Source organism: Eutrigla gurnardus (genome assembly GCF_963514095.1).
Source record: "Eutrigla gurnardus genome assembly, chromosome: 14".
Taxonomy (NCBI): Eukaryota; Metazoa; Chordata; class Actinopteri; order Perciformes; family Triglidae; genus Eutrigla; species Eutrigla gurnardus.
Window position 1 is genome coordinate 22,523,972 of NC_139937.1, and position 14,902 is coordinate 22,538,873.

The window sequence follows — 14,902 nt, forward strand, 5'->3', positions numbered from 1 at the left end:
ACAAATATGAAGATTTGAGAGGAGAAACCGGACGGAAACTTCTTAGAGGAGAGGCAGAAGAGGAGAAAACACGTTCTCTGGAAGAAAACAATAGGAATTTAAAAAATCTTGGAAGGTGAAGCGGAAGAAGAGGAGGGGAAATACTGACGCTTTGGAAGGGATGAAAAAATAAATAAAACAGTGGGAAAGGAAGACAGGAGGAGGAGGAGGAGGAGGAGGAACTCTGGGGGAATGGAAGGAAGGAACATATTTGAGGAGGTGAATGAGAGAAGATGAAACATTACGTTGCGGAACAACAAAACAAAATCCTGGAAAGTGAAGAAGAGGAGAAATAATCTTAGGAGGAAGATACTTTGAAAGACGACAATAACTAAAGAAAATAGTGGAAAAGGAGGAAGGAGGACATCTATGATAAATAGACTGAGGAAGAGGATAAATGTGAGGAAGATGAACGATTTGGAAGCTTTAATGGATGAAACGTGAAACAAAAGTTTTGAGAAAAGATGGAGAGAAGAGGAGGAGGGGGAGGAGGGGAGGGGGAGCGTCTTTGGAGAAGGGGGAGGAGGGATGAAGAGGAGTGTGGGGGGGCATCAACAACCCTCGTGTCCCCTCCCCAGATGATGAGAGGGCTGCTGAGCTGCACTCCTCCGTGCGTTTGTTCCCCTCAAAGTGCCCAAAAGCGCCGAACCGTTCCGAGCCGAGCCGAGCCGAGCCGAGCCGAGCCGCGGCGTGTGTCTTCTTCACCCTCCTCCTCCTCCTCCACCACCACCAGCACCCCCACCCCCACCCTCTCCTCGCCGTCTCCGACCGCCGTGCTGTGGCAATGGAGCCCTAACCAAACCCCTCAGTGTGCTTAAACGGAGCCGAGCGTGTGAAAGGAAGCGACGGATACGCGGAGAGCAGGCGGCTATGGAGGAGCAGCGCAGGGAGGCTGGAGTCTAGACCGCGAACCCACACACCCGGATTACTTTTTTTGCAGCATTTTTTCAAACTCTGAACCTCATATTAGAGCAAGAACCCCCCCTCCTCGAAGCCCGATCATCATATTCTGGTACCAGCGCACGGCGAGGATGCAGCCGAAGGAGGCGAGTTTGTTGCCGGGATGCTGGAGACTAACGCTGCTGTCGTGCGTCCTGGCGCTGCACCTGGTCCCGGTGCCGGTCCACGGTAAGAGTCCTGCACGGTGCACCTTCATCATGCAAAAGAAAAAAGCTCCATTATTTAAATGGCTGTCACGTCGTCTCGGTGGATTCGGGGTCCCTTCAGCGCACTCCCACAGGGGCCGCCTGCAGAAAGGAGGTCAGCCAGGCTCGGGTTGTGGGTTAGGAGGCTCACTACACTACACCGGTTCGGATTCGGGTCCTTTGTGACTCGTTCTGCACGTTATACCGGTCTAGACATCTTCCAGTCACTTACATTGAACAAAAAGCTAGATTTTTGGGAGAATTTGTCCCTAAAAAGTGATTAATTGAAACGTGTCATGGACAAATATCGCCTTAATATGATACTGAAGGGATTATCAGATGTTTTATTAGGGACACATGTCATGATGGAGGTATTATTGAACGCAATGGGAATAATCTAGAGACATAAACAGGAATTAGGTCACAATAAAGAGAATATTAAAGAGACACAATGAGGAGAAACAATGAGGTCAGTGCAAACTGGACACACTGCAAGAGTGTGAGGACATTAAGACACCGTAATAATAATAATATTAGTAATAATAATAATATAGAGATGTTCTGATAATGTCACTATGAGGTCACTGCTGAGTGTTACGTCATTGTAAAGCACCGAGGGTTAAGAAACACCGTTTTAAGTCTCTCCACATGTTTGAAGCAATAAAGTCAGGAAAAAAGAATCGACTCTCGTGTTTGAGGGAGAAAATCCCGGAGATGTGAAGCAGCATCCGGCCGCTGCAGCAAAGCGGATCCCTGGAGGCGCGCGGGCACCAGCGACACAAAGGCGAGGATTAGAGCGCGAGACCTCATGAATAATTCATGAGGGGGACGTGGAGGCACATTCTGATACACACACACACACACATAGAAAGACAGTACATATATATATATATAAAAAAACAAAAAAGACACGGAGGCCTCTCTGTCTCTTTGTCTGGGATTCATTGCGCACGGGCGCGCGACATTACTGTCACATTAATGCTGCAGGAGCGTGCACGCGATGGAATCAGTCTGGCGTTATAATCCAATATAATCTGGCCGATTCCTTTCATCGGACAGGCTGCGGTTCATGGAGTGTGACCCCCCCCCCCCCCCCCCCCAAAAAAATGATGATGTTATTGTTTGTGTTTTATTTGGACGCTTTTTAAAGAGGAACACCATCAGCTGCAGCATCAGCCGGTTCTATGTAATGATTTAGCACACTGACCACTTTATGTCCTTTCAGATATCAGCTGCTGTTTCCCATCACACTGAGTAGATACAGGCTTCTCTTTTTAAAGGGGCAGTTACGCTCCTAATACCACACCAGAGCATCTATATACCTTATTTTAAAAGCTTGTGATAAATATATGAACATTATTTGACTGGATTGTTTGATTTCAGTTGCTTTTTTTCCAAATCAAATCTGTTTTTCTATATAAGTACATATTATATATCTGTATATTTATTTTCTAAATACTGTAAAATGTGAAATATACTCCCGTGAATATTACGTCTAGGGCTTTTATTGTGAAAGGCAATAATTTATCTTAGCATAAAGAATGGCAGCAGGGGGAAACAGCTAGCATTGATATTCAAACATTTAAATGAGAATAACTTCAACATTTGAAAGTCACACATCAAATTTATTTCGTGTGTAAATTGTCCATCAAAGTTTTTCTACATTTTCCAGCTGGAAACAGCAGGTTTAGAGTTTTGGTTGCTAGGATACGGAACATCTGCGGAGGTAAGAATGAGGATAGAGGAGAACTTCTCTGGAGGCTGAAGGGAGAGCGGACGGACCCGCCGGTGTTCGAGGAAACATCTCGGGGAGTTTGATCGTCATTAAGGGTCATCCTCAGGGGAACATGAACGTCTGTATGTGGGAGATAAATACGGGATATTAGAATTTAAATACTTTTATCTTAACACGTATTGAGTAAGCAAATCCAAACCCCCGTTTCAGGAACATCTTTCACCTCTCAGCGACGGGGGTTTGTGTCGCCTCCAACTCTGATCTGAAACGAAAAGAGAGGATGGCAAGACAAACAACCTTGAGCTGAACCTCCTCCTCCTCCTCCTCCTCCTCCTCCTTCTCCTCCTCTTCACACATCTTCTCGCCTCACCACTGAAGTGTGGAGGCGGCCGCTCGCCACTCAGACGACCGACAGCCTCGAAACTGACAGCTGGCTTTTTTTCCCTGTCCGGTGGCCATTTGCAATCCTCCTCCCTCTGTGTGTTTAATGCAGATGATACGCCGCCCCCCCTCCCCCCTCCCCCCTGCACCGTTAAGCCGGTAGATATGTGATTGACAGACTCATGGTTTCACTGGATCTCATGGATGTAGAGCATCTTCTACATCCTCCTCCTCCTCCTCTGGCCTGCTGACACATATCTGCTTGCTGGCACATAATCTTCGATGTGCTCTGAGTTAATCTTCCTCCCTCCACGACTCCACTAACCCGGTCCAGCCGTTTTATTCTTTTGATTTTTTATCGCGGCGTGCAGAAGGAGGAGAAGCAGGGGGAAAAAAAGCAAACCAATCATAGAGATTTACGCCGTCTAACAGCTCTGCTTGTTGGTGAACAATGGCTTTTTGCAGTCTCTCTCTCTCTCTCCCTCTCCCTCTGCATCTTCTCTGTCGCCATGGAAACCACACACCATCCGTTTGACACCGGCTCGCTGGCAGAACAGTGTGTTCACATCGCCGGCCATAATTTGTTCACGCTTTGAATTCCATTTAAGGCCGAAAAATGATGGTCGGAGTTTTGGCATAAAAAAAAAAGAAGAAAAAAGAAATGCTGAAATGTCTCGCCAAGTGTGGTGGCTCTACGCCTGTGTGTGTGTGTGTGTGTGTGTGTGTGTGTGTGTGTGTGTGTGTGTGTGTGTATAATGGGTGTAGTCCAACATAAACGGTTATTGGTCGATGATGTCATGCTGTTTGATTTTCAGAAAGATTTACACACTTTAGTTGCTGCAGCGTTTGAAGGACGTCCAGATGAATCTCTTGATGTATTATCTCAGTAAACATTGTAAACATGAGTTTATGGTCTCAATCTCTAGTTTCAAGTCTTCTTCAATCCAGCATGATGTTCATTTAGTACATTATGGTCCATTTAGAGTCCACCAGACCAGAAAGCAGGGGATGCTTTAGGGGGCGGGGCTTACCTGCTGATTGACAGGTCTCTACCACGCTACCAATGCTAGTTAGCTACTAAGATGACTTTAACCCTTAGCTGTGAAGTTGAACCTTGAATTATGAAGCTAACTTTGTTAGCAGCTTCACACCAGAATCCACATGGATCCATTCAGGCTGCTGCTTGTGTTCATCAGATCCTCTGCAGTCCAAATATGGTCACTTCCATCACTGCCTCTTAAGGTCGGCATGGGTTGAGGGTTCATCATCGTGGTAGAAGGTGTTTGAACCGCCTCTAACGGGGATCGGCTGCCGTTCTGTCACTCGACTCAAACAAATCTGTTTGTTGGGAAACTGCGTGATCCTGATCTGGTCAGCGATATCCTCCCACCTGGATCCGCCTGCAGGCCGACATCAGCATATGTATGTGGCCACGGGACTCGACCCCAACAGCTGCTGGCTGGTGTGTGTGTGTGAGAGAGATTTTAGCCTCCTCTGAGGTGCAAATATCCTCGTACAACAAAGCACCAACAGGCAGATTGTTAATTCCCTTCTTCATTTAAACAGCTGTTAACCCTTGAAAATCATATTATCCTGCGTTTCAGTGTCCCGTCTAGTGTTGCTGACTAACACACGGCTTGTATAGTAAGTTTAGTGTGATCAATAATGACTTATCATAATAAATTATGATGAAGGCATCCGCATCAAATAGTGAAAACTGGATGGAAATCTGTTCCGTTCATATTTTAATTTATTCTCTAAATCTGTTTCCATGGCACCACCGACAAATGTACAACCTTTTTCAAATATTTCTAGATTCTTTTTTCTTCAAATTTCCACCTTATGCATAAATTATGAATGCAATACTTGGGGAAGTTGCATACTTTTACCGTTCTAAAAAAAAGTCTGTATTTTTAAAGCACAGTGTTTAATTGTCATTCCGTGCCGGCGTCCTTGTCGGCGTCCTTGTCGGCGTCCAGGTGTTCCTCGCTTTGACTCGCAGGTGTGACAGATGTTCGGCACGTCTTTGCCGTCCAGAAGTTTTAGCAGCGTTATCGTCATCGTCGTCGTCCAGGAGTTCGCTTTTTCTAAAAGTTTTTTTTAGCTCTGCTGAGTTGGCGTTGTTCTCAAACTCTGGATGCCCTTCAACAGTAATTTACATGTTTGTGTGCGTTTCATGTAGGCGGTGTGTGTGTGTGTGTGTGTGTGTGTGTGTGTGTGTGTGTGAGAGAGAGAGAGCGAGAGAGAGAGACACACACAGGGTGAAATAAAGATGGGCGATGGAATTAGAGCCCAGCTTTTTGTTTGTGCGTGGGTTTGCACCTGCTCTGTGTGTGTGTGTGTGTGTGTCTGTTGGTGTATCAGTGTGTCCTTGGTGAAGCGAGTCATCGAGTTTATGCTCGTTCACAAGCGCTTCCCGACGTTTCCGTCTGTGTGCACGAGCCTCGTTCCTCCCAGTCTTCTTCTTCTTTTTCTTCTTCTTCTTCTTCTTCTTCTTCTTCTTCTTCTTCTTCTTCTTCTTCTTCTTCTGCTTCTTCTGCTTCTTCTGTCATATTAGCATTCAGAACAATCACTTAACAATCCTAACAATCCTAACAAACACACACACACATACACACACGCATGCATGCATGCATACACACTTGAATTGTAATTGACTGACCGTTCAAAAGACCCACAAGAGGGGAAAAAAACAGGCCATTTTAGATGCATGGATGCACACATATACAGTATGTATGCACTTAAAATGCACACACACACACACACACACTCACACACACACACTCACACACACACACACAGCTTACGAGTGGGAGAATTTGGCTTCTTGGACACGTGTCTCTGCATGTAATTTTCAGCTTCATAAAAGCAAAGTTCTTCAAAAACAAACACATTATTATTCAGTGTGTGTGTGTGTGTGTGTGTGTGTGTGTTTACTGTGTGCGGATGAAGATCTTGTCGGGTTTGTTCATACCGCCTCAGCTTTAGCGAGGCCGAGGCTGAGAGTGTTTCCATAGCAACACATCCTTCCTCCATCCCACCACCTGTGGAGTCAGAAATGAAATGATTTATGTGGATGGAAGGAGAGAGAGAGAGAGAGAGAGGGAGAGAGAGGTAGAGAGACAGAGAGAGGTAGAGAGACAGAGAGAGAGAGAGAGAGGGAGAGAGGCTGGAAAGCTGAGTAGATGATGATGATGATGAGGTTATGAGATGGAGGAAGAGTGAAAGTGGAACGCGGCTGGTGGTATTCATTAGTGTGTGTGTGTGTGTGTGTGTGTGTGTGTGTGTGTGTGTGTGTGTGTGTGTGTGTGAGTGTGTGTGTGCGTTTGTGTGTGTGTGTGTGTGTGTGTGTGGTTCTCTCGAAGTATTTTACGCTAAAATCAATGAACTAATTGAAGGCTCTCGTTTTATAAACAACTATCACCAAACAAGCAGAGAACCAACCGACATCAAAGCCAAAGCTGAAGTGCCTTAAACTGTCATTTTCTCTGCTGGCCACCAGGGGGCGACTCCTCTCTTGTTGGATAGAAGTCTATGAGAAAATGAGCCTCGGTTTATTATCAGTAAACATTGTAAACATGAGTTTATGGTCTCAATCTCTAGTTTCAAGTCTCCTTCAAGCCAGATGGATCCAGATCCAGTAAGGACCCCCTTTACAGTTTGTATGGAACATTTCATTTATGTGTACAGATATTTAAACTGCGTATATTCTATATTGTAACATAACGTATTGTTTCTACGGGAGCCTGCGGGCTTTTGTTGCCATCCGGTGTCCAACCTTTCCCCCCTTCTCCCGCCAGTCTGGGTCAGCAAACTGGCTGGCGGGCCAAAACTGTCACAACCAATCAGGTTCCTCTTTACAGTCTGTCACGGCCAATCAGAGGAGCCCGGAACCGTCGGGGCGTTAGTTAGTGGCCTCCCCTCTCCAAACTGATCTGGGTTAAACAAAAGACGAGCCCGGCAGGGCTAACAGCACTTGGCCTTGAGACGCCGTCAACGCAACACACACACACACACACACACACACACACACACACACACACACACACTAGAGGAGAGCCAAACTCTTCTAATTATGGCCATACACACCCCAGAGGAGCTGGAAGCCACCCTAATTACCAGTGGGTTATACTGGCAAAGAGACAACACACACACACACACACACACACACACACACACACACACACACACACACACACACACAGTTTCTGAGGAATCTCCTCATGCTCTGTTTGATTTTCTCATGTAAAGTGGGAGGGAAACCAACAAAGACTCTTTTATTCCATCAGTTCCATCAGACCCGACCCGCCTCGACCCATGCAGACCTGACCCGCCTTGACCCGCCAGCTGATCTCTAGACTGCCAGGTCTTTGGCTCGATGTAGTTGAACTTGAATCTGTTCTAGTGATTCATTTCGTCTTCTCTCGAGTCTGAGATTGTTGTTGTTTTTTTAAGAGTCCTGGAAGTGTTTCCTGGTTTGACTCACTGACTGGTTTTTGGAACCAGGACTTGACTGGAACGAAAATAACCATTCTCATGTATAACGGTCTGGACTGGACGAGAGACGAGACAGTAAAATATCTTTTTATTCAAATTCCCTGTGATCAACCTGCACAACAGTCGAGAACCCGACAGGTGAATCATTCGTTTTGTAAAGCAGGAAGTTTATTTATTTTCCATAACCTGCAGAAATCTCTCTTTAAAACGGGCCTTTAATGAATTACAGTACGTGACCATGAAGTTTCAAAACACCCGGGACCTTGAATTTATTAGATCTCCATGTACATCATTTCCAAGTGACTTTAATTATCTGCATTCAAAAAAACATTTCCTAGTGGTTCATCTCTTCTTGTTTATGTTAATATTATTATACAGAACGAAGAGGAATGTAGTAAAACTTCCACGTTTTTAAATTCCATTTTAATAATGTTTACAAAGCCGATCAAACAGACTTCAGTCTCCATGAGTTTTGCATTTTTCTACAATAAATCATACGTGAAACGGCCACAAAGCTCGTAAAGCAGCCGTTCGTCAGAACGCTCGTTAATCCAATTACGCTAACGAGGCGGCGAGACGGCTCCACTTAATTGGAGCTCAGTTCAGAGATGCTGGATCCTGGCAGACCGAGTCCATGTGGTCTCCTCCAGACCACCTGAGTGTAAAAACCTTTTTTTTCTGATCTCACCTGATAAATGATGGTGGAGGTTGTGACTTCCAGCTCGCTGCCGCGGCAACGTGGAGACAGCCAATCGTCTGGCTGATTTACTGATGTAGGTCATGTGTGAATGTAGGTCAGATACGTAACCAGTTAAAGTCTGCAAAGAAAAATGTCTTTTTTTAACCCTTTTAGATCACGTCTCGGGTCGTATTGATCTATTTAATAACAAAGCCTTAATAAAGTTCATATTTTTATATCAAAATCCAAAATATGACACATGCTTATATCAGCTTGTACCAACCAATAACATCATGACATCCCATCCATCAACCAATCAGAGCAAAAGAAGACAATCAAACATTTTTAACGTTAAGTCCCGCCTCCTGTTTCCTGTTTTGACTTTAAAAGTTCCTCATTTAACGTATTTTTACATCGTGGTAATAGTACATTCACTCTAGTATAAGTTCTTAATGCTCTAAAATAAACATACTCGTGAGGATTCTGATTGGCATTCATGTCCTGACAGCCAATCACAGACTCCTCTGCAGATCTGTCATCTGCAAGACAAGCGTGTTGCAGAAGAACGGAGAGTGTTCGGACGGACTCGGAGTCTAAACGTCCACAAGTCTTTGATGGACCATGAATGCATCATCCTTCCTCTCTGTCACTTTCTCTCTCCGTCCCTCGCTTCATCACATCCTCCCTCAGCTCTTCACTTTTTCTCTCCGTCATGTTGTGTCACGTCTCCCTGTTGCCTCGTTACCATCTCTCTCTTCCCATCACCCCCCCCCCCCCCCCCCCCTCCTGTCATCCTCCCTGGCTTGTTGCCGTGGCGGCAGGAGGACGAAGAGGAGGAGGAGGAAGATGATGTGTTGAAGGCTGACCGCTTTCCCCGTGAGATTCACCTAAACACCGAGCTCATCCCGGCAAACTGTCACTTGATGAGTGTGTTGCTGTGTGTGTGTGTGTGTGTGTGTGTGGTCGTGGAAGCACGAGCGAGAGATAACGCCACCGAAGGCGAGTGTGATTGGCACACATTCACGGTATGAAATCCTGATTTCCTGGTGAGCATCAATCATTCGGTTGTGTGTGTGTGTGTGTGTGTGTGTGTGTGTGTGTGTGTGTGTGTGTGTGTGTGTGTGTGTGTGTGTGTGTGGTTATAGCACGTTATCCTGGGCGGCTTGGTTGATGTGTTAAACAGCAGTGGATTGTGGGTCTGCCGGAAGGATTAGCCCGAGATCGACCCCGGCTTCAAAGACGCCGTCGCTGCTTCGCTGCTCCAGAAAACAGAAACCACCAATAAAGCGCAGCGTTCCACCTGTCGCCTTGGCGACGACGTGAAGGAAGATGCTGATGAAACCATAACATTCAGGATGCTCTTTATCAGCACCGTCCTGCTTCACATACAACTGTATGACCTCAAAGAAAAAGCATTGCTCAAGGGTCCTTTGCCAGTAGATGCTGAGGGAGCAACAGCTGCAGTATTTCATTATTTACTGTGAGTTATCGCACCGAAACTCACGTCTTTAAAATGGAAAATAGAAGCGGAGCCAACATCTCCTGCAGACGAGGTCCGTATCTGTTACACAGAGTTCTCCTGCTGGAGTTTCAGGGATCGGTTAATCCCGGTCGTAATGAACGATAAACTCCGTGAGCGGAGCCTCGGCGAGTGTGTTGACGAGACATTTGGAGATGGACGGATTAAAATCCCAGAGGGTCGGGGGATCAGAGCTTATCTTCCGTCAGCAGAGATCCTCGCAGAGATCCTCACATATGCCATTTGGTGGAGTTCTGTTTTACCAAAGCTCCTTACGCACACGACAACAAGTACATGCATTTGTTCGCCGTGGGCGCTCCGGGTGGGGATTGAACCCCCGACGCCGGAAATACACGAGTATGTGTGTCGTCTGAAATGTGTTTAAATGTGAAGGGAAAGCTTTTTTTTAATAAGCGCAGATGACATTGATGAGGAAGGATGGTGTTAATTTAGCATTTTATTATTAAAGATGTATTGATACGATTTCTATTGCCGTCGCATTTTTAACCAAATGCATCTTGGGTAATGCACTGGTATGGAACCCTTTAGTGTCTGCTCCAAATTTAAAACCATCCAAGTCAGACGCTCGGAGCAACAGATGTTCCAAAGACGGAAAGATGGGACGAACAAACACACGACTTGAACTCGGCAGGCCAGCATTCGTGTTCCGTGTGAAATTTAAAGAAAAAGTTGAGTTATTTTTAAGACATTAACGACGTGTTACCACGTTTCATAATGTTAACGACGTGATATCGTGATCGTTAACCACGGCCGTGTTTCATCATTTTAACTACGTGTTACATCGTTAACCACGGCCGCTACGTTAACGACGTGTTACATCGCTTACAATGTGTTTTATCCCGAATCACAAACGTGCAGCGCCTGAACACAACACAGACTTATTTGAGTTATTTCTGAAAAAGAATTGAAGATTTCATAGCCTGGAACCTGAAGCTATAAACTATCTACCAACTACTCTTGGTAGCACGGTCGATAACTTTTTTAATCTGTTTTGGGAAACTCTGGGAAAAGTCGATAAAAACATCGCTGGTTATCGTAAAATGGATTTCAGCTTCAGGTTCATAAAAACAGTTTTTCATGCCGGTCTCTTTAGAGTCGTCTTCACATATTTAAAGCTTTCTTAAAATTGATGAGACAAGTCTTGTCTGCATCCCACCCCCCAAATCTCCCAAATCCCTCCCTCTCCGACCCCATAATCCATAATCCCGGCTCCTCTCCATTCAAGTACATTAGTGTATTATTCCTTTAATCCAGGGGGGATTGGGGGGGGCTGCATGACTCAACGAGCCGCCCTCGGATGAAGTAATCGACCAGGAGTTTAAGTATACGGCCAATCACGTCTCGTTTTAATTTGTTTCAGACTCCCAGAGCCCCCTCTTCTTTGTCCGTCACATGAAAGCAGAAAGGGCTTGTGATGTCATCGCCTGGCAGCGCACCAGTGGCGTGGGAGGCAGAAGGAGGGAGCTTGGGAAATGTGTTCGGAGCCGGCCGTTGATTGGCTGCTTGTGTTTCTAGTTCAGATATACGCAAAGATGTTGCATCCAACGGTTGTTAGAAAGTCTTTGCTGAAGCTGATTTTTTACTCTGCAAATTACAGATATGATAAGATCAAAGACGACCTCTGCAATAATTACAAATTACACCCAATTAAAACTAGTCCTGTGAGAATAGTGATTTATATTCCAATTGAAATTATTATTGTTTTTAGCTCCTGTTGACTTTTCTTGTGAGGTAAATGGTAAAAATGTGGTGGTGGTTTGTGTGCGATCAGCATTTTTAATGATCGCTGCACAGACGGACATCTTCCTGCAGTTAAAGCATGTTTCATGTTTGTTTCTTTACTTATTTTATGCAACTTTATTTTATTTATGGGTCGAAGACGATCGGTCCGTGAGGTTTACAATAATACAGATTCATATTTGAAGGGGATTTTAAGGTTGAGGATGAATTAAAAAGCTTTAAAAGTTCCTCATTTGTACTAATAAACTTTTTCTGTTTGTTTAGGAAACGTCGTCGGGACGAATGCCACCGAGCTGGACGGTGCAGCCAACGTTACCGCCCTGCTGAACGAGGAGGAGGGGCCCGCCAAGGTCAATGAGGTCGTCGCCACGGTGACCGGGACGAGCAGCTCGGCCAGTCCCGAGTCTGTGACCGTGAGGGCGGGCCGGATCCCCCGCGCCGGCGAGGACGACGAGCAGAGCAGTGGCATGTTCGGCGAGGTGATGGTTCCCGCCGTAGAGGAAGTGGGCGTGGCCGCACCGCCCCAGCTCAGCCCAGACTCGGCTGAGACGGAGCACCTGTTGCCTAGCAGCCCGCGTGGTCAGGGCGTCCCAGAGAGTGAGGAGGAGGAAGGGGAGGAGGAGGTGCAGGAGCCGCACACCGACCCGCCTTGGATCCACGCCAAGGACACCGCCGTGTTTGACCTGGATCACCTCTTCACCACCACCGCCGCCGCCACCGCCCCGCCCTCGGCCCCCGCCCACCCCTCCAACCCCGACGTCCTCCACGTGGACTTCTTCGACCCCTCCTCTCGTGGGCGTGGCCTCGACCTGGCCCCGCCCTCTCCCTCCTCACTGGCCCACGAGCTGCAGGGCGGCGACCCGACCTCCTGGGCGATGCCGGACAACTACGACTACCTCACCCCCTACGAGGACGGCGTGTCCCCCACCGCCGACGAGTACACCTACAGCACCACGACCGACGCCTACGAGAGCGACGAGGACCTCCGGATCTCCAAGCCCCGCGTCCCGGGGTCCGGCACCTCCTTTGTCCCCGGGGGGGCACTTCCTGGTGCTGGGGGTCCACTACCGAATGTCCCCGCGGCGGGTCCTCCGGCGGCCTCGCCGGTGGACGGGTCGGACGGGATGGGCGGATGCCGCGTGGGCTTCCAGATGGTGAACGGAAGCTGCCGCTCGCCCTGCGACACGCTGCCCAACTACTGCTTCAACGGGGGCCAGTGTTACCTGCTGGAGGGCATGGGGGTCTTCTGCAGGTACGCCGGCTAATGTCACAGCTAATGTGACATCTCATTATTTGTTTGCATCCCCCAAAGCATGATGGGAACTGTAGCATCATTGTGGGGCGAAGTTTATTCTTACAATTTTTGAAAATAAAGTTTTTTTCAAGATGAAATTAAAAAAGTATTAACACTTTTATATAATATCATGGACTTAATCAATAATAAAAAGCATAATTTATGCAAAATATTTCCAAAAAAATATTTTCTTAAATGATGAAAATGATTACTTTATTTATGTAGTACGTTAAAAAAAACCTTTAAAAAGTGACAGACAAAGAAAAAGTCAAAATAACAATAAAAAGCAAAACTGGTGAAAGGTGAAATTTAAACACCAATAAAATGATTAAATAGAGGAAACAATAAAAAATTGCATATTGGAATAAGAGCAAAAGTAAGTCAGATTAATAAATTAAAGAAACACTAAAAAGACACATCACATGAAAACCAGTGTGTATAAATGGATTTTATAGAAGTGATTTAAAAGAGATTGCTGACAGACCCAGACTCAGACCCAGACCCAGACCCAGACCCAGACCCAGACCCAGACCCAGACCCAGACTCAGACTCAAACCCATGACGTGTTTTAAAATGATCATCAAAATCTTAAAAATCAATTCCAACACAAAGAGGCAGTCAATGGGGAAGATTAAATAATCTTTTCTTTTTGCTTAACTTAAGGAACGACCAACCAACTGCAACAAATGAATCACTTGGAGACTTTTACCATCAAGTGCAGCTCTGTATTGTGCTCCATTTCAAGCCCCGCCCACTTTTGGAGCGGCCCAATCACAATGCTCTCTTAACTCTCTCCTAAATGTTTCACTGGGGAACAATCGCAGTGCGGAAGATGACGATGCTTTTACTTCTGAGTTTCTCTCCGATTATTACCCCCGTCCTCCTCCGGCTCCGTAATTATGTTTTTTAAGAAATTTAAATTTACATTTTACTAAACTTTTAAGAAACCAAAGCGTTGCAGCTGCATGAGGCTCCATCAGGGTTTTCATTTCATCTACATGTATAATCGATGATGAATATATTCTGCAGCATCCGTGCCGCGTGATGTTCGAGGCCCCGTGAAACCGAAGACTCAGTTATTTCAGTGTTCTGCTCTCGTCGTCGGGGAAACATGTGGGAAAGCTCAAGTGCAGAACACAAACGAGTACGTTATTGCTCTTTTTAACAAGAGACTTCTTTTCTTTTACGAGGGAAACGTTCTTCTGCCAGACTCTCTGCTGAGATTCGGTTTCTGCAGAGACACGAACGCGTCTCTCGCTGCTCCTACCTGACCCTGCCTCCCGGTAACCGTGGCAACGACTTTCCTCAGCGATTGGATCCGACGGGGTCGCGGGGCGGTGCTGAATCTAGGTTGGTGGGGGTCAAGAGTCAAACGGATTAAAGGAATCATTTATGAAAATATGGTGTAAGCCACAGAGTAGGTCCAGATTAATACGGGTTGAAAATCAGCGTTTCTGCAGATGAAACGGCTTCACTTGAGTTAGAAATATTAAAAATAATAATAATTAAAAAGACAACACATCGGTATGCCGGCTCCAGGATTAGAGCAGATGGATGGAGGATGCCCCTCACATGAAAAAACGTATTAATTTACATTTCTTTACCCGGGAAACGGTTTCCCCTCCCCCCATCTCCTCTGGTTCAGTTTCATCTAATATCATCGGAAAAATGATACAAAATTCAACCCTATTATGAAGCAGTTTAAACTTATTTATGCAAATGTATTCCAACCGTGTGAGTGAATCCATAGATGACTTGATTATAATGTAAAATAGTCGTTTTAAATACAAACTGATTTATCAGTGATTACCGCAGCAGTTTGATTGGCTTGATGTAGATGATGTAATGAGAT

At 45.9% G+C, this 14,902-nt stretch overlaps 1 protein-coding gene across 9 annotated transcripts in view; it reads left to right on the forward strand.

Moving 5' to 3' along the window:
• Positions 1-662: 662 nt before the first annotated feature.
• cspg5a (chondroitin sulfate proteoglycan 5a) overlaps positions 663-14,902 on the forward strand; it is a 38,235-nt gene continuing 23,995 nt past the window's right edge. For 2 of the 9 annotated variants that reach the window (XM_084027545.1, XM_084027546.1), the window contains exons 1-2: positions 667-1,167; positions 12,021-13,008. In XM_084027545.1, coding sequence (XP_083883671.1) covers positions 1,071-1,167; positions 12,021-13,008 — 1,085 coding nt within the window. In that variant the 5' untranslated portion in view covers positions 667-1,070. Of the gene's footprint in view, positions 1,168-12,020; positions 13,009-14,902 lie in introns of all 9 variants that reach the window. The other 7 variants (XM_084027544.1, XM_084027541.1, XM_084027543.1 and 4 more) reach the window with 7 other exon arrangements.